The sequence below is a fragment of the Eretmochelys imbricata genome, chromosome 1, assembly GCF_965152235.1.
Source record: "Eretmochelys imbricata isolate rEreImb1 chromosome 1, rEreImb1.hap1, whole genome shotgun sequence".
NCBI classification, from domain to species: Eukaryota; Metazoa; Chordata; order Testudines; family Cheloniidae; genus Eretmochelys; species Eretmochelys imbricata.
In genome coordinates this window covers 2679878-2703439 of record NC_135572.1, presented here as the reverse complement: position 1 = coordinate 2703439, position 23562 = coordinate 2679878, and the positions used below count along the sequence as shown (strand labels likewise).

At 46.2% G+C, this 23562-nt stretch overlaps 1 protein-coding gene across 1 annotated transcript; it reads right to left on the bottom strand.

Moving 5' to 3' along the window:
* Positions 1-4278: 4278 nt before the first annotated feature.
* On the bottom strand, positions 4279-5226 carry LOC144277876 (olfactory receptor 52E4-like). The gene has a single exon (XM_077838903.1). It carries the CDS (start codon positions 5224-5226, stop codon positions 4279-4281), a length of 948 nt encoding a protein of 315 aa, XP_077695029.1.
* Positions 5227-23562: the final 18336 nt, after the last annotated feature.

Sequence of the window (23562 nt, the reverse complement as noted above, 5' to 3'; positions counted from 1 at the left end):
TTTTTATGTTTAAGATCCGCTAGGATTTCACCGTTAAGCCAAGCTGGTCGCCTGCCATATTTACTATTCTTTCGACTCATTGGGATGGTTTGTCCCTGTAACCTCAACAGGGATTCCTTGAAATACAGCCAGCTCTCCTGGACTCCTTTCCCCTTCAAGTTAGTCCCCCAGGGGATCCTGGCCATCCGTTCCCTGAGGGAGTCGAAGTCTGCTTTCCTGAAGTCCAGGGTCCGTATCCTGCTGCTTACCTTTCTTCCCTGCGTCAGGATCCTGAACTCAACCAACTCATGGTCACTGCCTCCCAGGTTCCCATCCACTTTTGCTTCCCCCACTAATTCTACCCGGTTTGTGAGCAGCAGGTCAAGAAAAGCGCCCCCCCTAGTTGGCTCCTCTAGCACTTGCACCAGGAAATTGTTCCCTACGCTTTCCAAAAACTTCCTGGATTGTCTATGCACCGCAGTATTGCTTTCCCAGCAGATATCAGGAAAATTAAAGTCACCCATGAGAATCAGGGCATGCGATCTAGTAGCTTCCGTGAGCTGCCGGAAGAAAGCCTCATCTACCTCATCCCCCTGGTCCGGTGGTCTATAGCAGACTCCCACCACTACATCACTCTTGTTGCACACACTTCTAAACTTAATCCAGAGACACTCAGGTTTTTCTACAGTTTCGTACCGGAGCTCTGAGCAGTCATACTGCTCCCTTACATACAGTGCTACTCCCCCACCTTTTCTGCCCTGCCTGTCCTTCCTGAACAGTTTATAACCATCCATGACAGTACTCCAGTCATGTGAGTTATCCCACCAAGTCTCTGTGATTCCAATCACATCATAGTTCCTTGACATCACCAGGACCTCCAGTTCTCCCTGCTTGTTTCCAAGGCTTTGTGCATTCGTATATAAGCACTTGAGATAACCTGTTGATCGCCCCTCATTCCCAGTATGAGGCAGGAGCCCTCCCCTCACAGACATTTCTGCCTGTGCTTCCTCCCGGTATCCCTCTTTCCCACTTACCTCAGGGCTTTGGTCTCCTTCCCCCGGTGAACCTAGTTTAAAGCCCTCCTCACTAGGTTAGCCAGCCTGCTGGCAAAGATGCTCTTCCCTCTCTTCGCAAGATGGAGCCCGTCTCTGCCCAGCACTCCTCCTTCATGGAACACCATCCCATGGTCAAAGAATCCAAAGCCTTCTCTCCGACACCACCTGCGTAGCCATTCGTTGACTTCCACGATTCGACGGTCCCTACCCAGGCCTTTTCCTTCCACGGGGAGGATGGACGAGAACACCACTTGCGCCTCAAACTCCTTTATCCTTCTTCCCAGAGCCACGTAGTCCGCAGTGATCTGCTCAAGGTCATTCTTGGCAGTATCATTGGTGCCCACGTGGAGAAGCAGGAAGGGGTAGCGATCCGAGGGCTTCATGAGTCTCGGCAGTCTCTCCGTCACATCGCGAATCTTAGCCCCCGGCAAGCAGCAGACTTCTCGGTTTTCCCGGTCGGGGTGGCAGATAGATGACTCAGTCCCCCGGAGGAGAGAGTCCCTGACCACCACCACCCGCCTTCTCCTCTTGGGAGTGGTGGTCGTGGAACCCCCAACCTCAGGACATCAGAATAGTGGGAATAGTGGAAGAAGGTGACAAACTGCCAGAACAGATTTCTGAGCTTTTATTAGTAGGAGGTTACACAATCCTTATGCCTTTGGCTAAAGTGCACGTAGAAACTGATAGTTCTGAAGCTGTCTTATCAGTGAGGGTAGCGGACCATAACCCTATTCATATGCTAATTGGCAACGATTTCTTCTGTGTAGCTCAGGCTGCGAAAGTGTCCGCCCGCAGAAAGAACGAGTGTTCCGCTGGGACCCTAACGGAAAAGCAAAAATTGCCAGGAATGGCTGAAGGACTGAAAGAGCGTCTCCTTGGTTCCTCTGCACCAAAAGCACAGGCACAAGATGGAGTCCTGTGTCACATGGGCTGATCACACGCCTCTGCATGTTTCAGTGAGTCATATCAGGGACCATATATTATATTCTAGCCAGAATGTCCCCAGGTAAGTCCATCAGGTGGGGATAAGTTTCTTCCATGGCACATGCTGTTCATTGTTGGGCCATCCACTTGAATAGTCCATTCACATTGTGCTGGATACACTGGATGTAAACTGCCTTGTGGGATTTACCACAGGAGCAAACGCATAGTCAATATTTGTAACTGCAAATAAAAATACGAGACGTGCATACAAATCAGAAAATCATATGCAGCAAACCGTAGCTTTATATTGAAATCTCACATGACCTATTGTTACAAGATTTGTTCCAAATATATAACAATGGTGATATTGAATGAGGAAATGTTATTTACTCCTTGACATAACACAAGAACTAAGTGTCATCCAATCAAAGGAATAGGCAGCATGTTTCAAACAAAGAAAAGGAAGTATTTCTTCACAGTCAAGCTGAGGAACTATCTGCCATAGGATGTTGTGAAGGCCAAAACTATGACCTGGTTCCAGTAAGAACTAGAGAAGTCCATCAAGGGCTATTGCCCAGGATGGGCAGGGTTGTTGTCCCTAGCCGCTGTTTGCCAGAAGCTGGTAGTGGGTGACAGAGCATGAATCACATGAGGATTGCCATGTTCTGTTCATTCCCTCTGAAGCACCTGGCACTGGGCACTGTTGGAAGACAGGCTTCTGGGCTACATGGACCATTGGTTTTACCCAGTGTGGCCATTCTGATCTTCTCCTTTAGATTCCAGATGTATCTGCCCCCTGCTGTAACCCACTACACCCCACTCCCCTCCCACAGCTGAGATCCCTGGAGTCCTGATGGGGTCTCTCTCTCCACAGAGGTAGTAGCAAAGTGAGAATAAACATTAAAATTTTAACACTAACCAGTATCCCTTATGTGACTTCCCACAAGATGTGAGAACATGTTACTATTAGAGGTGACTAGGTCCACTATTTATTTATTTATTTATTTATTTATTTATTTTCCAGATATATATTGTCACAACTATAAAGGGAAGGGTAAACCCCTTTAAAATCCCTCCTGGCCAGAGGAAAAACCCTTTCACCTGTAAAAGGTTAAGAAGCTAGGAGAACCTTGCTGGCACCAGAGCAAAATGACCAATGAGGAGACCAGATACTTTCAAATGCTGTGGGGAGGAAGAAACAAAGGGTCTGGGTCCGTCTGTGTGATGCTTTTGCCAGAGACAGAACAGGAATGGAGTCTTAGAACTTGGTAAGTAATCTAGCTAGATCTGTGTTAGAGTCTGATTTCTTGAAATGGCTGAGAAAATAAGCTGTTCTGAATGGAATGGATCTTTCTGTTTTTGTGTCTTTTTGTAACTTAAGGTTTTGCCTAGAGGGATTCTCTATGTTTTGAATCTAATTACCCTGTAAGATATTTACTGTCCTGATTTTGCAGAGGTGATTCTTTTTCCTTTTTCTTCTATTAACCTTCTTCTTGTAAGAAACTGAATGCTTTTTCATTGTTCTTAAAATCCAAGGGTTTGGGTCTATGGTCACCTGCACAAATTGGTGAGGATTTTTATCAAACCTTCCCCAGGAAGCGGGGTGCAAGGTTTTGGTGAGGATTTTGGGGGGAAATGACGTTTCCAAACAACTCTTTCCCAGTAACTGGTTAAACGTTTGGTGGTTGCAGCGAAAGTCCAAGGGCAAAGGGTAAAATAGTTTGTACCTTTGGGAAGTTTTAACCTAAGCTGGTAAAAGTAAGCTTTGGAGGTTTTCATGCAGGTCCCCACAACTGTGTCCTAGAGTTCACAGTGGGGAAGGAACCTTGATATATATATATATATATATATATATATATGGAGGTGAAAAATGTTCCAGCAACTGGCAAGGTGAGGGGAAGAGAGGAGCAAGTGAGAGGGGTAGGGCATTGGGGAGAAGACACACTGCAGGGGTGGAGCCTTGACAGAACAGATGGGGCAAGATTGTCGTTTCAGGAGTCCAACTACCAGCAGTTGGAAAGGTGGCAACCCAGTGAATTGCACTTAGACTGATTCCCCAGTTTATCATGCTGACACAGCACAGTAAGGACAGAAATGGGTTTAATGTCTCTTGACTGTCCAGAGTAGCAGCCGTGTTAGCCTGTATCCGTAAAAAGAAAAGGAGGACTTGTGGCACCTTAGAGACTAACAATTTTATTTGACCATAAGCATTCGTGAGCTACAGCTCACTTCATCGGATGCATTCAATAAATGATTCAGGGAAGAAGGCCCAGCACCATGCACCAGCAAGCTCTGCACGGTCCTCAGTCTGAGAAAATATTTAGGTCCCTTTAGGAGTAAGGAGCCGGAGCAGCCTGCCCCGGATTTGTTTGGTCCTCACCCCGTAGATGATGGGGTGGAGCAAGGGGGGCACCAGGAGGTACATATTGGCAATGAGAACAAGGAAGTGCAGTGGCACATTATGGCCAAACCGGTGCGTGAGAGAGGAGAAGAAACCTGGCATGTAGAAAGCTAAGATGGCACAAAGGTGAGAGATGCAGGTCCCAAAAGTTTTGAGCCGGGCATCCTTTGTGGGGAGGCGGAAGATGGCCCGGAGGATCTGAGCATAGGACACACTGATGAAAAACACGTCCATTCCAATCTCAGAGAAAAGATCAAACAGGCCGTAGTAACTACTGATGCGGATGTCAGCACAGGCCAGGTTCACCACAGCTATGTGCTCACAATAGGTGTGGGGGATGACGTTGGTTCTGCAATATGGCCACCCCCTCGCCAGGAAGGGGTAGGGTAATGCGAATATTCCACTGCGCAGCAGCACGGCCAGGCCGATCTTGGCCACAACAGAGTTTGTCAGGATGCTGGAATGTCTCAGGGGATGGCAGATGGCCACATAGCGATCCAAAGCCATGGCCACGAGGATTCCGGACTCCATGGCTGAGAAGCAGAGCAGGACGTACATCTGGGTGAGGCAGGCACTGAAACTGATCTCCCTGGTATTGAACCAGAAGATATTCAGCATTTTGGGCAGGGTGGATGTGGACATGACCAGGTCAGTGACAGCCAGCATGCAGAGGAAATAATACATGGGCCCATGGAGGCTTTGCTCCATCTTTACAATGAACAGGATGGTGACGTTCCCCAAGACAGCTATGGTGTACATTGTGCAGAAGGGGATGGAGATCCAGATGTGGGCTCCCTCCAAGCCAGGAATGCCCAGCAGGATGAAGGTGGAGGGGTTGTTGAAGTGGGTTGTGTTGGAATCTGACATGGAATAGGGGAGAAGGCATCCAACTCTGAGGCAGAACACTGTTTCCTGCACGTACCGTACGTTCCCCTGACTTTCTGTGTGTGCCCAGGATGCCTGGATGGAGAGAGAACGTTAATCTGAGATATTACATGCACTACTGGAGGCAGTTCTCATGGGTGAAGCAGATTGTTCGCTCTTCACTCACTGAAAAATGACATTTGAATTGTTCAGAGAAAACAACAATGAACAATGACCATATTAAAACCAATTCCACATTTTATGGGGCTCCCTGTGTTAATAAGTCCTACACTTAGTGGTGAGGAATCTTAAGAGGCACCAGCAGGAAACACAAGTCTGGATACTGGTTATCCATCATTATTCCTTAATACAATGAGAGCCAGCATAGGGACTCCATGCTGTAGGAGTTCCCCATTCATCAAGTGGCTTGATATGTGAGAGTGGAAAAAAACAAACTTTTGTAAGACATATGCCAGGAGAAACATCCCAATTAGAACATACCTCAGGGAAAAGACCTGGGCGCCATTGACAGCAGCTCAAGAGAAACACCTGCTGATTCAGAGCAGTGGACAAAACAAAAGCAAGCTTCAGATCACTAAAATATGGGATGCCGAATACCAAGTTCGGGATATGTGCTCCGTTTTGGTCACCCAGTCTCCATGCAGGATATAGCATATCTAAAAGGGATTTCCAAGACAGGCTCTGAGAATGGGGGAGGCTGCCATATGCAAACAGATAGAAAAGTCACGGCTACGCCCCCTGATACTGGACACCATGCAGAAAAGTCTGGTACTCTTTCGTTTACAGAAGAGACAAAGAAGGGAACATATGAGAGAGGAGAGGAAAATAAAAAAATATACTGATTTATGTTCCAATGGACAAACAGAGAACAGTTCCCAACCAGTACTATCTATAGACACTGAGTGCTCCAAGAGGACTAATTCCCCAAAGCTGAAGAAAATTGTCAGCAAAGTTGATTGGAGGAAAACATTATACAGAAAAATATGAATGAAAATTGGTCGTTCTTTGCGAAAAAGTCATGATTCCACAGTCAACAAAGTGAACAACTTTGGGTAAAAATCCAGTTCAGTGGCAAAGGGAAGGCAGCAATTTGGGGGAAATAATATGTAGAAAAGGGGAAAAAGGGAACACATGTGGTGGATCAAGGGAACCATGCAGAGGCAATGGACCTTGATTTCTCAGAGGCATTTGATTTAGTGGGGGAACATATTGAGTTAAAAAATTAAACACTCTACAATATCAGTAGAGAACATGCAAAATGGACTGAAAACTGGCTAAGTGACGGATCTCAGAAAGCTGTTGTTGATAGGGCCTCGTCAGTGAACGGGGCTGTTTGTAGTCAGGTTCTGTAGGGATCAGTTCTACGCCTGAGGCTATTCAATATTTTCATGAATGATGTGGAAGGAAATAGAAGATCACTGCAGATAAAATTTTCGGATGACCCAAAAATTGGCAGAGTGGTTGCAATGAGGTGGTCAGGACAGGCATACCGATTGATTTGGAGCACTTGGAATGTGGGGCCCATGCAAACAAATTGTTTTAATACCGTCAAATGCAGAATCCTTGGAAAAGGGAATGGAGGCCTGACCCACGGACGACAGCACTGTATTATGGAATGCAAGGACCGTGTAAAGGATTTCGGGGACTTTGTGGACAGACAACTCATCTTGAGAGCCCAGTGAGATGCTGTAGCATAAAGGGATGATGGGGTCCTTGGATTCATAAACAGGGGAGAGGTGAGTTGGAGCAGGGGAAGGATTTTACCTCTGAAGATGTAGAGACTTTGAAGATGTATATCTCTATAGCTTATCAAAAAGATGATCAGGCGGAAACTTTCATGGGGAGAAATCCATGCCTAGTAATGGCTCTGTAATCTACCAGAGAAAGGTTGATCAAGACCGAAGCGCTGGAAGCTGAAGCCAGGCAAATTCTAGCTATAAACTAGGGCCACATATTTAGCAATGAGGGTGATTAACCATTGAGACACACTGAGAAGGGAAGTAGTGGATTCTCCACCTCCCCATGTTTGCAGATCGAGACTGGATGCTTTTCTGGAAGATCTGCTTCAAGGGTCTACACCAGGGTTAGGATGATATAGCTGCATCTCTCTGGGGTGTGGATTTTTTTGCTGTTTCAAAAAAGGCAAATGCAATGTTAGGTTATATGAGCAGAGGTATAACATGCAAGTCACAGTACATGATCGTATTCCTCTACTCGGTCGGGGTTAGGTCTCAATAGTAATGTGTACAATTTTGCTCACCAATGTATAGAAAGGAGGTAGATAAACTGGAAAGAAGCCAGTTTGCTACCGAAATTATTGGAGTGAACAGCTTAGCTGAAAGGGATTCACAAATGGATTGGCCATTCATAGATTGATAGATATTTAGGTCAGAAGGGACCATTATGATCATCTAGTCTGACCTCCTGCACAACGCAGGCCACAGAATTTCACCCATCCACTCCTGCAAGACACCTCTCCCCTATGTCTGAGCTATTGAAGTCCTCAAATGGTGGTTTAAAGACTTCAAGGAGCAGAGAATCCTTCAGCAAGTGACCCGTGCCCCATGCTACAGAGGAAGGCGAAAAACCTCCAAGGCTTCTTCCAATCTGCCCTGGAAGAAAATTCCTTCCCGAACCCAAATATGGCGATCAGCTGAACCCTGAGCATATGGGCAAGATTCATCATCCAGATACTACAGAAAATTCTTTCCTGGGTAACTCAGATCCCACCCCATCTAATATCCCATCACAGGCCATTGGGCCTATTTACCGTGAATGTTTAATGAACAAAACCATGTTATCCCATCATACCATCTCCTCCATAAACTTATCGAGTTTAATCTTAAAGCCAGATAGATCTTTTGCCCCCACTGCTTCCCTTGGAAGGCTCTGTTGCAAAACTTCACTCCTCTGATGGTTAGAAACCTTCGTCTAATTTCTAGTCTAAATTTCCTGGTGGCCAGTTTATATCCATTTGTTCTTGTGTCCACATTGGTACTGAGCTTAAATAATTCCTCTCCCTCTCCGCTATTTATCCCTCTGATATATTTATAGAGAGCAACCATATTTCCCCTCAACCTTCTTTTAATTAGGCTAAACAAGCCAAGCTCCTTGAGTCTCCTTTCATAAAAGAAGTTCTCCATTCCTCGGATCATCCTAGTAGCCCTTCTCTGTACCTGTTCCAGTTTGAATTCATCCTTCTTAAACATGGGAGACCAGAACTGCACACAGTATTCCAGGTGAGGTCTAATCAGGGCCTTGTATAACGGTACCAAAACCTCCTTATCCCTACTGGAAATACCTCTCCTGATGCATCCCATGACCGCATTAGCTTTTTTCACAGCCATATCACATTGTCGGTGGAGTTGCTGTCATCACCTGTAGTTAAGGCTGTCTGACGCTTGAATAAAAGACCCCATTTTCAGTTGCTTATGAATTTGCCAAATTGTAGGTGTTTTGACTGAAATTTCCCATGCTGGGTGGCTGCTTTGAGCAGAATTGTGTTTTGAAAGTTTCAGGAATAACAGTTCAGCCCACTTCTCGAATGGAACTTGGAGAAAGTATGTGTTTCCCACCTTGAAAAACTCTTCTTCTTGTTCTAGTGAGGAGCGCTACCAACTCCAAGCTTTCCAGCAGATAAAAGTCAGGTAAGATCTCCTGTCCCCCTGCCCCATTAACAGCCAGAGTGCTGAAATGCAAGAGGAGAGGGTGTCCATGTCTGTGCGTTAACACACAGCTGGCCCCTGATGTCTCTACTCAGTTCTTACTCCAAGGGGAGTTTTGCCTCACTGGGGCCTGAGCAAAGTACAGGCCACTGATTCAGAATTTGGTCTTCTATTGTATATCTACTAAGACCTTTCATTCTGAAGGATCCCCTCTACCACTGAAATGCAGCCACCTCGGGGCGGTAGTCCATCAGGCAGGATGACCAGGGGTGCCCAGAAAAGAGTTCCATTTTGGCCAGTGATTCTTTAGCAAACTCATCACCTATGGGAAGGGCCCTGGGATGTGTCATGGTTGTGCAGAGCGGAAAGGACCCCAGACGTACTCTCTGTCCCATCACGTCCACGTTGCACAGTGTTTGTCGAGCAGGTGATCTCCTCAGCAAGAAATGGGTACCTGTGAATTCTGAGATGGAAGTGTCTTCCCTGGGAATCTCCCTCAGGTAGCTGTGTCCCAAACCTCTCTCACCCCAGCATCTGCAGCAACATGCCACACCGAAAGCCGATCCAAGGGTGTGCACCGTTTATAATACAGCTCTGTGCAATCCCAGGGGGATTCGCTCAGCCTCGAGGGCAGAAGAGAGCATCTGAATGTAAACAGGCTGCAGAGAAGCATGTCTCTTCTTCTGTGCTAATTATTCAGCTTTAGGAGTAAACATTCATTAAGGGACTGTCCGAAAGGGAGATGAGAAGACTGTCCTGGGCTCTTTGCTGAGTCAGAGAAGAATTGGCTATTTGTGTATTTGTGTATATTTATTAAATATAGTTGATTTGAAAGAAAATAAGGGATAATTGCCTAGATGGATAGATAGATAGGAGACAGGCAGATCTGGAAAAAGGTGACCGAGGGGAGACATGAGCATTTTCTGCTGTTGCTATGGGCTCAGAGATCAGTAAATCTCATGTGCAGAGGTAAACTCCTTCCCCTGCTCCAACTCACCACTCCCCTATCTATGCATCCAAGCCCTTTCGGCCAAAGCATCGCACTGGGAGCTCAAGATGACTTGGTTATCCACAGAGATCACTTAGTGCTTTTCAGGGTCTCTGTGTTCCATAATACAGTGCCCTGGTCTGTGGGTTGGGCCTGCATTCCCTGTTCCAAGAGGATCACTTTGCATTTGTCTTTATTAAAACATAGTGTTTGCATGGGCCCAGCTCACCAAATGTTCCAGATCAAATGTTATGCCTGCCCCGGCCGGCTCATTGCAACCACTCTGCCAGCCTTTGGGACATTCGCTAATTTTACCTGCAGTGATTTTCTCTTTCCTTCCAGATCCTTGAATAAAATACTGAACAGCATCAGGCCTAGAAATGATCCCTGCAGAACCCCACTAGAAACAGCCCCATTCACTGACAATGGCCATTGACAGCTGGTTTCCGATATCTGCCAGCCAGTTTTCAGTCCATTTTACGTGCGCTCCATTGATATTGTAGCGCGTTCCTTTCATTATCGGAATGTTTCCTCTGCTAAATCAAGTGCCTCAGAGAAATCAATTTTACTGCATCTGTGCAGTTCCCTTGATCAACCAAACCTGTATTCTCATTAAACAATGACATTGGGTTTTTTTGACAACACCTGTTTTCCATAAACCAAGTTGTTGACTGCTATTAATTATATTCCTGGACTTTTTAAAAACTAATCCCAGACCACTGTTTCCATTGTTTCCTAACCTTGTCAAATCTTTTTTTAAAAAACTTTCCCTTTGTAAAACAACCTTTACATTTCACACAGTACTGCCCTGTATTTGCCTTTTCTTTTTTGTTTTCTCTGCTGCTGCCTGACTGCACCCTTCTGCTTCCGAGTGAGTAGCGTGGTCATTGTTCAGTTCATACCTCTGGTGTTCATAACTCTAATTTTCTACTATCAATGCTCTTTAACACCCTCTGAGATAGCTAATGGCCTGGAAAGCATTTCATTGTGTCATGTGATATGAGTGCCATACTGCTTCTTTCCGAATGCAGAAAAAAAAATGGAACATATTTACCTTTTCTGCAACATTAACAAGTTTCCTTTCACTGTCTAGTAATTGGCCTAAAACTTTTCAAGGATTTCTTTTGATGTTAATATACTTAGTAACCTCCTTTTTCGTTTCCTTAGACATGCTAAACAGGGATTTTTCCCTGAAGTCTTTAAAGTCCCTTATCAGTTTTAATAAATTCCAATTTGTATTACTTACTGTCCATTTTCCCTTTCACCCCAAGTGTAATATATCGCTTTCCGCCGCAATTGCTACCTTCCCTTCACTACTGAACTGGGTTTTTAGTCAAAGTTGTCCACCTCCTTGACTGTGGACTCCTGGCGTTTTAGGTGTCTAATAAACTCCTCTTAAATAACTCCCAGTTTTCATTCCCATTTTTCTTTCTGAATTTCCTGCCATTTGTTTTGCTGAGAATTTTCCTCAGCTTTGGGCAATTACCCTTTTTGAAGCACTAAATATCTATCGATGTTACTGGTTGGGAACTGTTCTTTGTTTGTCCATGTGAATGTAATCCGTTCCATTCTTTATTTTTCTCTCCTCTATCATATGCCCCCTTCTTTGTCTTTTCTCTTAACTCAACACTTTTCTGTCTGTCCGCATGTGGCAGCGTTCCCCATTCCCATAGCCTGTTTCAGAAATCCCCTTTCTATCTGCTAAATTCTTTAAAGAGATTGGCTGCCCAAAACTGAGCACATATCCAGAGCAGGTCATTCTCCAGCCGATTCCGTAGGCATCCAAACATTGTCGCTGTCTGTCTAGTGCTGCAAATGAGCAGGTGTTTCCGTGGAGCTGCTGTCAGTGAGGCTTTTTCCCTGACCTGTGTCCTAGTTGGGACGTTTCCCCCTGGCACATGACTTGGCAAAGGTTTCATTTTTTACCACTCTCATATTTTGCGCAGCCGGGTAATGGGGAACTCCATACAGCATGGACACTTTTGCCTGGGTTTCATCGTGTTAAGGAAGAATGAGGGATAAACTGTACCCGTACACATTTTTCCTGCTGTGCCCATGAAGGTTTCCCACACCATGACTTGTAGGAAACATTGACCAATGGAGCACCATTAAATATGGAATTGGCATTAATAGGGTCAGTTGTTCATAATTTACTTCTCTGAATCATGTAAATCTCATTTTTCAGTGTGTGAAGAATGAGCGATCTGCTTCACCCATGAGAACAGCCTCCAGTAGTCCATGTAGTGTCTCATATTTACATTCTCTCTCCATCCAGGCATTTGTATTGCGACCATCACCCTCGACTCTGGGCACATACAAGAAATCAGGGGAACGTACAGTACATATGAGACAAACCACTCTACTTCAGAGTTGGACACCTTCTCCCCTACTCCATGTCAGATTCCAACACAACCGACTTCACCAACCCCTCCACCTTCCTCCTGCTGGGCATTCCTGAGGGGTTAAGAAGCTCTAATATCCTATTTGGCACCTGACCTGAAGGACCATTGAGGAAAGTAGATACTTTCAAATGTGGCGGGTGGGGCGGGGGAGGATTTGTTTGTGGCTCTCTTGCTTTGTTCCCTCTCCAGATGGAGGGAGAGACCAAGCAGGTACTACATCTCCTGAAAACATACCTGGAATGATCCATCTAAAATTATAGACATTGTAAGTTAGGCAAGAAAATGTGTTAGGTTATCTTTTGTTTTGGCTTGTGAATTTTCCTATGCTACATAGGTAGTTTTATTCCTGTTTTTCTAACTGTGAAACTGAGCTAGAGGGGAATCCTCTGTGTTTCAAATCTTTTTATTACCCTGTAAAGTTACCTTCCATCCTGATTTTGCAGGTGTGATTCTTTTACTTTTTGGTTTCCAAATAAAGTTCTTCTTTTAAGAACCTGATTGATTTTCAGTGTCCTGAGGTCAAAGGGTCTGGTCTGTGCTCACATTGCTAACCAATTGGTTGGTATATTACTCTCAAGCCTCCCCAGGAAATGGGGGTGAAGAGGCTTGGGGGATATTTTGGGGGGATAAGGATTCCAAGTGACCCATCCCTGAATTTTTGTATAAATCACTTATTGGTGATAGGAACACCGTCCAAGGACTAGGAAAGGAATTTGTGCCTTGGGGAAGTTTTTAACCTAAGCTGGTAGATAATTTCATGCAGGTCCCCACATCTGTACCCCAGAGTTCAGAGTGTGTGGAGGGGAACCCTGACAGTGTAGCCAGCCAGCCCCCTTGACTTTGAACCACCTTAAATTGTGTTTGATGAAAGCATCTTCCAGAAATTCTTCCAGGTCTAGATCCACAAAGGAATTCATGTAAATACTGAATTTAGACTCCACTGCTTTTTCAAACCCCGGCTCATCTGCTGTCCAACCGTGTAGGAGCCTAAGATTCCACCAGCAGCCTGCACAAAGTAACCTGAATGCTGATGCTGCTCCAGAGCTAACGAGCTGCTCAGAGTCTTTGCTCAGGCCTCAATTCTGGTGGGTTTCTCCAACGAGATGTTCCTCTCACCCATCTGCCCCGCAAACCCGCTCTGTTAGGGGTTGTCTGACCATGCCTCCTGGATGGGGCCTTGCAGGTCATGAATGTACGTGTGCATGTCTCTGTGTGTGTGTGTACATGGGTCCGTGTGTGTCCATGTACGTCCATATGTGTGTGTGTGTGTGTGGATCCATGTTTGTGGGTGTGCGCTCATGGATCCATGGGTGTGCGTGTGTGCGCATGTGGGACCATGTACACGTGTTTTCATTTGCGTCTGTTTGTCTGCATCCCCAGAAAGTAGGGAGGAGGGGTTTTGATTCATTAGGAACTGGGGAAAGGGGGAAGGCTACACAGGAAGGCTGGGCTCCACCAAAATCAAAATGGAACCAGATTGCTGGCACTTGAAATTAAGAGGGTCAGAGAGCAGTTTTTAAACTAAGTGATGCAGGAAACCTGAGAGGTGCAGAGGAGCACGTGTTTCAGACAGAGACATCCCTGAGGGGAGGATCTATTAATGGAGATTCTCTAGATCCTAGTGAGGAGGAGAGGAAGGAAGATGGTAAAATACAGGTAGGATCTGATGACAAAGAGTCAAATGAAAAAGAGTCCCATTCAATTACATACTGTAAGGGCAGACAGCTAAAAAGTGACAGTTTTTACAGTGTTTATCCATGTCAGCAGGGTCTGAAGGAATGCTTCCCTGACAGCTAGCTGGGAGGAGGAAGAGACCCTGGGTGTGTTTATGTAAATGCAGTTTGCTCCTGCTTTGCTTAGATTTGCTAGCTAGTCAGCGGATAGAGAGGGTGTTTGCTCATTGTAATCAACTGCGCTGATATTGGTTCACAAATTATGTTAGTACTGAATTCAGGGATAGTGAAATATGGTTACCAGTGGGTAATTGTTGTGGGAACACAGAAAAGCAGGACTGTGCTTCATCTGTTCCAAAGCAAGGGTGTTCATGGTTAGCAGAAAGGACTTTTTAAGCCTGGGGCTCCACTGTTAGAGCTCTGTGAGAGTAAGAAGCTTAGGGGCAGGCATTCTGGTCAGAAAATTGCAGGGTCTCCCCAGGGGCATTACCTCGACTGGTTTGACTTGTTTTCTCAACTGTTCAAAGAATAGAGCTAAATAGGCTCTGAGTATTGCCTCTCAGAGGGGCCTCGGGGTGGTGTGTAAATTTCCAAGGTTACTGGGTAGAGGCTCAAGTCTGTTCTGTGTTGGATAGAGGGAAAGGAAGACCTAGATATTGAACCCGGTCGTGGTTGCTGCAGGCTCCACCTGGCAGAAGGGTTACATATACAAACGCTGGAAATCTAAATAATAAAACGGTTCAACTAGAGTGCCTTACATTAAATGAGGATATTGATATAATAGGCATGACAAAAACTTGGTGGAATGAGGATAATCAGTGGTACATGGTGATAGCAGGGTACAAAATATATTGGAAGGACAGAAGAGGTCATGCTGGTGGAGATGTGGCATTATATGTGAAAGAAAGGATAGAATCTAATGAAGTACAATTTGGAAATTAACCAAACTGGACCACAGAATCTCTCTGGCTAGTAACTTGATACTCGAATAATAAGAATATAGCAGTAGGGATATATCACCGACCACTTGGCCAGGATGGTGATAGGGACTGTGAAATGCTCAGGAAGATCAGAGAGGCTGTTAAAATAATTTAAAAATAAACCACAATACCCTTAATAATAATGGGGGATTTCAACTATCCCCATATTGATTGGGTACAAGTCACCTGAGGATGGGATGCAGAAATAAAGTTTCTTGACACCTCAAATGACTGCTTCTTGGAGCAGCTAATCAGGGAACTCACAACGGGAGAGTCAAATACTGAATTAGTCCTATGTGGAGCACAGGATCTGGTCCAAGAGGTGACTATAGCTGAAGCACTTGGTAATAAGGACCATAATCTAATTCAAGTTAACATCCCTGTGGTGGGGAAAATACCACAGCAGCCGAACACTGTACCATTTAATTTCACAAAGGGGAATGACACCAAAAATGAAGAAGTTAGATAAAAGAGAAATTGAAAAGAACAGCATGAAAAGTGAAATCCTGCAAGCTGCATGGAAACTACTTAATAGAGTGTAGGCTCCTTTTACGAGACTGGCCTCTGAACTTTATTGGGAGTGTACCAGCTGGGAAGATCCTGTCTGATGCCTTGGGGAAAGAGTGACACTCTCCCTCTTCCAGGAATCTTAGAATCACAGGAAGTGCAGGGGGAGCAGGTGGTAGGCTCCATTTTCAGAAGAGGAGTGAGATTGCTTGTGTGGAGCTCTGTCCACATGCGGAGCTGCTGCTAGGAAGCCAAGAGCCGCTGCTAAGAGCCCGCTGGGGATCTGATCGAGCGGGGAGCCTCAGAGGCTGTTGGTGGCTTCCCTGGAGCCAGGTCAGAGACTGTTGCTGTGCCTGGAGCCGAATGAGGTGGGCCTGCTGTGGAGGAACTGTGAGTAACCCCCACCCTTGTTGGGAAAGCGCAGGCAAGGGAAGGGGCACCGCAGAAAGGCTGAGTCTGAGGAGAGGCAGCTTGATCTTCCCCCCAAATTAGGACGCAGAGCGGCTGACATTTGGTGGGGCCAGCTCCAATCGTCAGAGGGGTTATGCAGCTTGTTGCCATGGCTAGACTGATACACAGATCCAACAGAGCGCTGTCTGCAGCTGCAGATCTCCAAGGACGCCCATGCAAGCAAATGTCTAGGACTCAGCAATCCAGAGTATACACTTCGTGGTGGGGTACATGGAGGCAGTGTAAATGCCAATTAAGAAAGTTTCGTGTCTCACGATAGCCCATGTTTGTTAATTGATTTTATTCCACTGCCCTCTGTGGATTTAAATTAGTAGTTGCTTATATACTGTTACTTTAAGTTGTTAAAGAAAGGTGTGTTAACTCTCTTTTAAGTATATTGCATGTATATTAATTATAATTGGTATTTTTGAGTTAGACCCTGTCATCAGACGTCACCGTTACGGTGCTCTGCTCCGTCCAATGTTGATAACCGTTCAGCTGTGCGCGTGTGCTCCCTCTGCATGCTGTCCCAGTTCTGCGCAGGTAGCTGACACAGCTCGCCCGAGAGAACCCCCAACGACCACAGACTCAGATAAGGTCTGTAGGCACCCGGCAAGGTTTATTGACAAATGAAGCAGGGTCTCTAGCTCCCTGGATCAGATGTCTACAGTTCTGCTAGTACATGAGTGTCCCCTGAGGGTGGATTCAGCTCAGTCAGTGGTAGGAATTTCCTCTGCCCTCTCCGCAGACAAAGACACCCTGGAGTGTGTTTCCATAACGTATGCAGAGAACCTCTCAGGTATGTGTATTTCTTTAGCATCAGCCCTGCTCTTGCCAGATTCTGTGTGTGGGGCCTGCCTCTTGCTCACAGCTTAACTTTGATTTCTATTAGCAAAGCCCTGGCTACTTTGGTTCAGCCCTCAATCCTCATGCTAGGTGTGTGATACAAGGGTTCCTGTGTGAGGCCTTCTTCTTACTACAGACCCAGGCCACAGAATACTATTCATATTATTAGAATAGGTTTCTTTCTGGAGGTTCCCAAGGCATGCCACGGAGTGTGTACAGGACTAGCAAGGGGCAGGCACTGCCAAATTCAAGTGCCTTTCGGAGTAAAGGGGCTTCAGCACTGGAATGCTTAGGATCGCCTTTAATGTCCACAACATCAGGCACCCAGGCAGAGAGGTGAGTGTTGCCCACTCCCGAGTAACCCAGGGAGGAAGGGGGGAATTACAAGAGGCTCAACTTAAATGCATACCCCAATTTAAAAAAACATTGCAAGAGAACCAAAAAGTGTCACCGTAGCTGAACAACAAAGTAAAAGAAGCAGTGAGAGGCAAAAAGGCTTCATTTAAATAGTGGAATTTAAATCCTATTGAGGAAAATCGAAAGGAGCATAAACTCCTGGCAAATGAAGTTTAAGTGTTTAATTAGGAAGGTTAAAAAAAGAATTTGAAGAACAGCTAGCCAAAGACTCAGAAAGTAATAGCAAAAAAAGTTGCGAGGAGAAGGAACTTCTAGGATGAACCATCATGGGCACTCTAAGAAGAATTCTGTGCTAAGTACTTGCTCAGAAGGAGAAACAGAGTCATCCTCTGGGCCTGGCAGGACAGATTGGAAATGTTAAAGTAGGCTGAAGACAGTTATTCCTCCTTGGAGAGGGAAGATCCTTGATGAACGCTGCTGGGTACCAGGAAACACCAATGGATCTCGAGCCCTTCTAGACCATACATCTGGATCAAGCCAAACTAATAGGCTCCAGCCAGCCAATTTACTGACTAAAGCCATCAAAGGAAGAGTGCTGGTGAGTCTTCTAATCTCACGTGTGAAGTCTGTGGGGTTGCATTCTCAGAATAGAACTGCAGAGGTACACTGGGATGAGGAAGTGGTTCCTTGGGCAAAGGTAACATTTGAAGAGAATGGAAATGAGCTGTGGGTGACAAGGAGGGAGAAAGAAAAGGAGAAAAGGAGGGAGAAAGAAAAGGAGAGACTCTCTAAGGTGCCACAAGTACTCCATTTCTTCTTGCGAATACAGACTAACACGGCTGTTACTCTGAAAGGAGGGAGAAGTGAGTACAAGTTACTCTTCCTCTAAAGATGTGGCGGGAGACTGCCTGTTCCAGTTCAAGCCTCACTCCAAGGGCTGGTTCCTGCACAGAGGGCTAACTTAGGGTGCTGCCAGAAAATCATCAAGGAGTCTTTTCTAAGGATGAGGTGATCAATTTCAATGACTGTGTCAAAGGTGTCCATGACAGCCCAAAGAGAGCCATTGAAGTTGCTCTCAGTAAAACTAAAGATGCAGCCCAAAGTAGGAAAAGGACTGATGATCGCAAGTCCAGTGGGGCTCTCATAAGCTGTGGTAAGCAGGTACCAGTTTGTAACCATAGATGCTGGGTCATAATAAAAGACAAGGAAAGTGGGAGTCAAATGCCCACATTGTGATCATTCACAGTAATCCTGCACTGCCAGTTTACACTATCCAGCCGGAATGTGGAGGTCCTGAGAGAGTGGTACATGGGGACCAGCTAAAACATTGGACTTTTAGTCCAGCCAGGGCTCACAGGAGTCGCAGAGCATCATGTCCGGAGGAGACTGAAACCAATGGGGCAAATGCAAACCCTGATGAAAATAGACTGATCCCTCAAATTGACCTGGTGTTACCTGGGGACAAGGGAACAGAAAATATGGGTAATGAGCCACCAGTCTTAAGAAAGTCCCAGAGAACTACTCAGGGTGTACTGATTATTAAACTTAGAGATGATTGTGTTATTGGTTCTATGTAGTCTTTAGTGAATATTATGTATAGAATAAAGAATTGGACAGGGGCTGTTAAGTATGATAAATGTAATTTTATTCATTGCAAATGTATTTTTTTAATATATGCTGGTGTGAACGTTCTGGCTGTGGCAGAATTATAGTAGGGAGGAATGTAAATTACTGGCCGCTCACTAAAATTCAGTGAGGATTTTTGATTGGCCCTTTCCTAGTCCCAAAAGGAAGGGGAAGGGTCCAAACCAGCCCCCAGAGTCAGTGAGGAGAGGCCAACATTACCTGTCAGCCTGATTGACAGGGCAGGCAGACCAGGGAGGAAGTCTGGAGGTCAGGAGGTTCCCATCGTCTGTGTGAGCTGGGACTGCCTGGGACAGAGCGGGGTTGAGTTAAGGAGACAGCAGGGGCCTGGGCAGAGCTGAGAGCAGAGACAGGCTGGCCAGAACCAGAGAAGTAGCCCAGGGAGTTGAGCTGGGCGCAGAGCTGCAGCAGCCCGAAGCAGAGGGGCCAGAGAAGCAGCCCAGGGAGCTGGAGGCTGAGCAGCAGCAGCGCTGGGGCTGGGGCTGGGGCTGGGTGCGGTGCACAGTTGGGGAGAGCAAGGAAGACCCTGGGCAGAGGGACCAGCGCAGGGAAATACCCCTAGTGAAGAGGCCTTGCAGGCCAGAATTGGAGGGGAATCGTAACTGTGTTGGGTGAGGATGACGCTGTGGAGAGGGGCCCTACCACCTAAAGCCTGAGACATATGGCCACTGAGAGAGCAAGTGTCTGACCCACAGCACCCTTGCAGCACAGCCAGGGCCTGGGCAAGAGTCCTGGGACATGGGAGGGACAGACTGTGAACTGTCCTAACACTCCAGAGATGGCTGGTTTTGGTGTTCCTGTAGAAGAAGAGGGGGTTCTATGTTTTTCTTTATCCTTTCCATATTTCCTTTTTTTTTTTTTTCTTTCGGTTGGTGTTCATTTTTGAAAATATGGTTGGCTTCATTGTGGGGGCTGAGAATGATCCTCGCAGGCAGGAGGATCCCCAGCCAGCCTTGCACCAATCCCTGAAACGCAGGGGGAAGTCACAGAAGTTGCGAGCCCACCATAGACCAGGATGTTCTGCCTCCCAGTTCCCCTCCACTCCTCTAAAGCAGCCCTCACCTTATGTTTGAAACCACAGGTGTCCACCAGAAAACGATGACGCTCATCCCGCAGCACAGTGGGGAACAGGGTTGCGGACCCATAATCATCATCTTGCTGGGCCCCTGTTAGACCCTGTGGTCCAAGGAGATGGGCAAAGAGGGAGCAGACCACTGGTGCGGCGATTGTACCTGTGGCTCTGTGCAACCCGTCTCTGTGCCCGGAAAGGGATAGGGAGGTGGAGGGAAGAGAGCAGCTCCTAAAGAGTCAGGGAGGGGAGACAAAAAAAACGCCCCCTGAGGTTAGTCCAAGGACAGAGGAAATGACACAAGCCCTGGGTGGCAGCAGTATAGAAGATGAAGGGAAAGAAATGAGGGATGTGACAGGGGCAGGAGTGGGGCTGAGGCCAGGAGCGGGACTAGGAGCAGGGGCAGAAGTTTGACTGGGAAGCCCAGCAGCAAAGCCAAAGGAATGCGACACCTCTTGACTGGGTCCAGGGGCTGAGGGGATGGCGACAGGAGGGGAGACCTCAATGACTCTGGGCCCAGAGACCACATGGAACTCTACAACCAAGGTGTGGGACATGTAAAGATTATGTGAAACAGTGTCAAGGGGACAAAAAGATGAAAACTGTGGATGTGATGTGTATTAGAGCAATCACCCTGCTCCGGCTCAGCCAGGGTTAAAAGCCAGCCCTTGGCTAGGGCTGGGGCTGAGTTGCCAATCAGAAAAGGCTGAGTGGCAGCCAATGAGGGCCAGGCTGGGCCCTATAAAAAGGCTGCAGGGCAAGAAGGCAGGAGTCTCTCTCCAGCCTTGGAGGGAGAAGGGCCTAGCTTGGCAACTCCCCATGCGGAGGCCTTGGATAAAGTCCCAAGCAGGTACTGGGGCTGCAAAGGTGTAGTGCGGGGATAGGCAGAGGCATCTGGTCCAACCCCCTTGCCAATCATGAATGGCCTTTATGGACTGCAGTTTGCCCCAGTGAGTGGGGGCTGGATGACAACTGGCAGTAACCACTGAGGCAAGGTGGGTGTAGAGGGTTCAGGTTTCCCCTGGAGCGGAGACCCAGTGTGTGGGGATACTGCAGTGGGCAGAACGCCAGGGTAAGGGGCACCAGAGTCCGGGAGGGACACGAGGGCCTGAGGCAGGTGAGACACTGGCCAGCAGGGGGAGCTCCGAAGCTGGAGTTGAGCTAATTCCCTAGACAACCAGCAGGAGGCATTTAAGCATGGTGGGAAATAGGGTTCCATTTTACCTCATTCCTCTAATTCGCAACCCAAATCTCCTGTAAAAACTAATGCGTCCAGAAGGTGCGACCATTATAATTCCTCTGATCACCTGAGGAATTATCCTGGTCTATCCCCCGCAAAAGCAGCATACAGACAGACAAAGACCGCTTGTTTCTCTCCCTCCTCCCAGCTTTTGAAAGTATCTTGTCTCGTCATTGGTCATTTTGGTCAGGTGCCAGTGAGGTTCCCTTTAGCTTCTTAACCCTTTACAGGTGAGCGGATTTCTCCTCTGGCCAGGAGGGATTTTAAATGGGTTTACGCTTCCCTTTATATTTATGACAGTTACACAATCCTTATGCCTTTGGCTAAAGTGCACATAGAAACTGACAGTTTTAAAGCTGTATTATCAGTGAGGGTAGCAGATTATAACCCTATTGGTATGCTAATTGGCAACGATTTCTTCTGTGTAGCTCAGGCTGCGAAAGTGTCCGCCCGCAGAAAGAACGAGTGTTCCGCTGGGACCCTAACGGAAAAGCAAAAATTGCCAGGAACGGCTGAAGGACTGAAAGAGCGTCTCCTTGGTTCCTCTGCACCAAAAGCACAGGCACAAGATGGAGTCCTGTGTCACATGGGCTGATCACACGCCTCTGCATGTTTCAGTGAGTCATATCAGGGACCATATATTATATTCTAGCCAGAATGTCCCCAGGTAAGTCCATCAGGTGGGGATAAGTTTCTTCCATGGCACAGGCTGTTCATTGTTGGTCCATCCACTTGAATAGTCCATTCACATTGTGCTGGATACACTGGATGTAAATTGCCTTGTGGGATTTACCACAGGAGCAAACGCATAGTCAATATTTGTAACTGCAAATAAAAAAATGAGATGTTCATACAAATAAGAAAATCATATTCAGCAAATTGTAGCTTTTATATTGAAACCTCACATGACCTATTGTTACAAGATTTGTTGCAAATATATAACAATGGTGATATTTAATGAGGAAATGTTATTTACTCCTTGACATAACACAAGAACTAAGTGTCATCCAATCAAAGGAATAGGCAGCAGGTTTCAAACAAACAAAAGGAAGTATTTCTTCACAGTCAAGCTATGGAACTATCAGCCATAGGATGTTATGAAGGCCAAAACTATGACCTGGTTCCAGTAAGAACTAGAGAAGTCCATCAAGGGCTATTGCCCAGGATGGGCAGGGTTGTTGTCCCTAACCGCTGTTTGCCAGAAGCTGGTAGTGGATGACAGAGCATGAATCACATGGGGATTGCCATGTTCTGTTCATTCCCTCTGAAGCACCTGGCACTGGGCACTGTTGGAAGACAGGCTTCTGGGCTACATGGACCATTGGTTTTACCCAGTGTGGCCATTCTGATCTTCTCATTTAGATTCCAGATGTATCTTCCCCCTACTTTAACCCACTACACCCCACTCCCCTCCCACAGCTGAGATACATCCCAGGAGTCCTCACGGGGTCTCTCTCTCCACAGAAGTAATAGCAAAGTAAGAATAACCATTAAAATTTTAACACTAACCAGTGTCGCTTAAGTGACTTCCCACAAGATGTGACAACATGTTACTATTAGAGGTGACTAGGTCCACTATTTATTTATTTATTTATTTATTTATTTTCCAGATATATATTGTCACAACTATAAAGGGAAGGGTAAACCCCTTTAAAATCCCTCCTGGCCAGAGGAAAAACCCTTTCATCTGTAAAGGGTTAAGAAGCTAGGAGAACCTCGCTGGCACCAGAGCAAAATGACCAATGAGGAGACAAGATACTTTCAAATGCTGGGGGGAGGGAGAAACAAAGGGTCTGGGTCGGTCTGTGTGATGCTTTTGCCGGGGACAGAACAGGAATGGAGTCTTAGAACTTGGTAAGTAATCTAGCTAGATCTGTGTTAGATTCTGATTTCTTGAAATGGCTGAGAAAATAAGATGTGCTGAATTGAATGCATATTCCTGTTTTTGTGTCTTTTTGTAACTTAAGTTTTTTCCTAGAGGGATTCTCTATGTTTTGAATCTAATTACCCTGTAAGATATTTACTGTCCTGATTTTACAGAGGTGATTCTTTTTCCTTTTTCTTCTATTAACCTTCTTCTTGTAAGAAACTGAATGCTTTTTCATTGTTCTTAAAATCCAAGGGTTTCGGTCTATGGTCACCTACGCAAATTGGTGAGGATTTTTATCAAACCTTCCCCAGGAAGGGGGGTGCAAGGTTTTGGTGAGGATTTTTGGGGGAATGACGTTTCCAAACAACTCTTTCCCAGTAACCGGTTAAATGTTTGGTGGTGGCAGCGAAAGTCCAAGGGCAAAGGGTAAAATAGTTTGTACCTTGGGGAAGTTTTAACCTAAGCTGGTAAAAGTAAGCTTTGGAGGTTTTCATGCAGGTCTCCACGTCTGTACACTAGAGTTCAGAGTGGGGAAGGAACCTTGAGATTATATATATATAGGAGGTGGAAAATGTTCCAGCAACTGGCAAGGTGAGGGGAAGAGAGGAGCAAGTGAGAGGGGTAGGG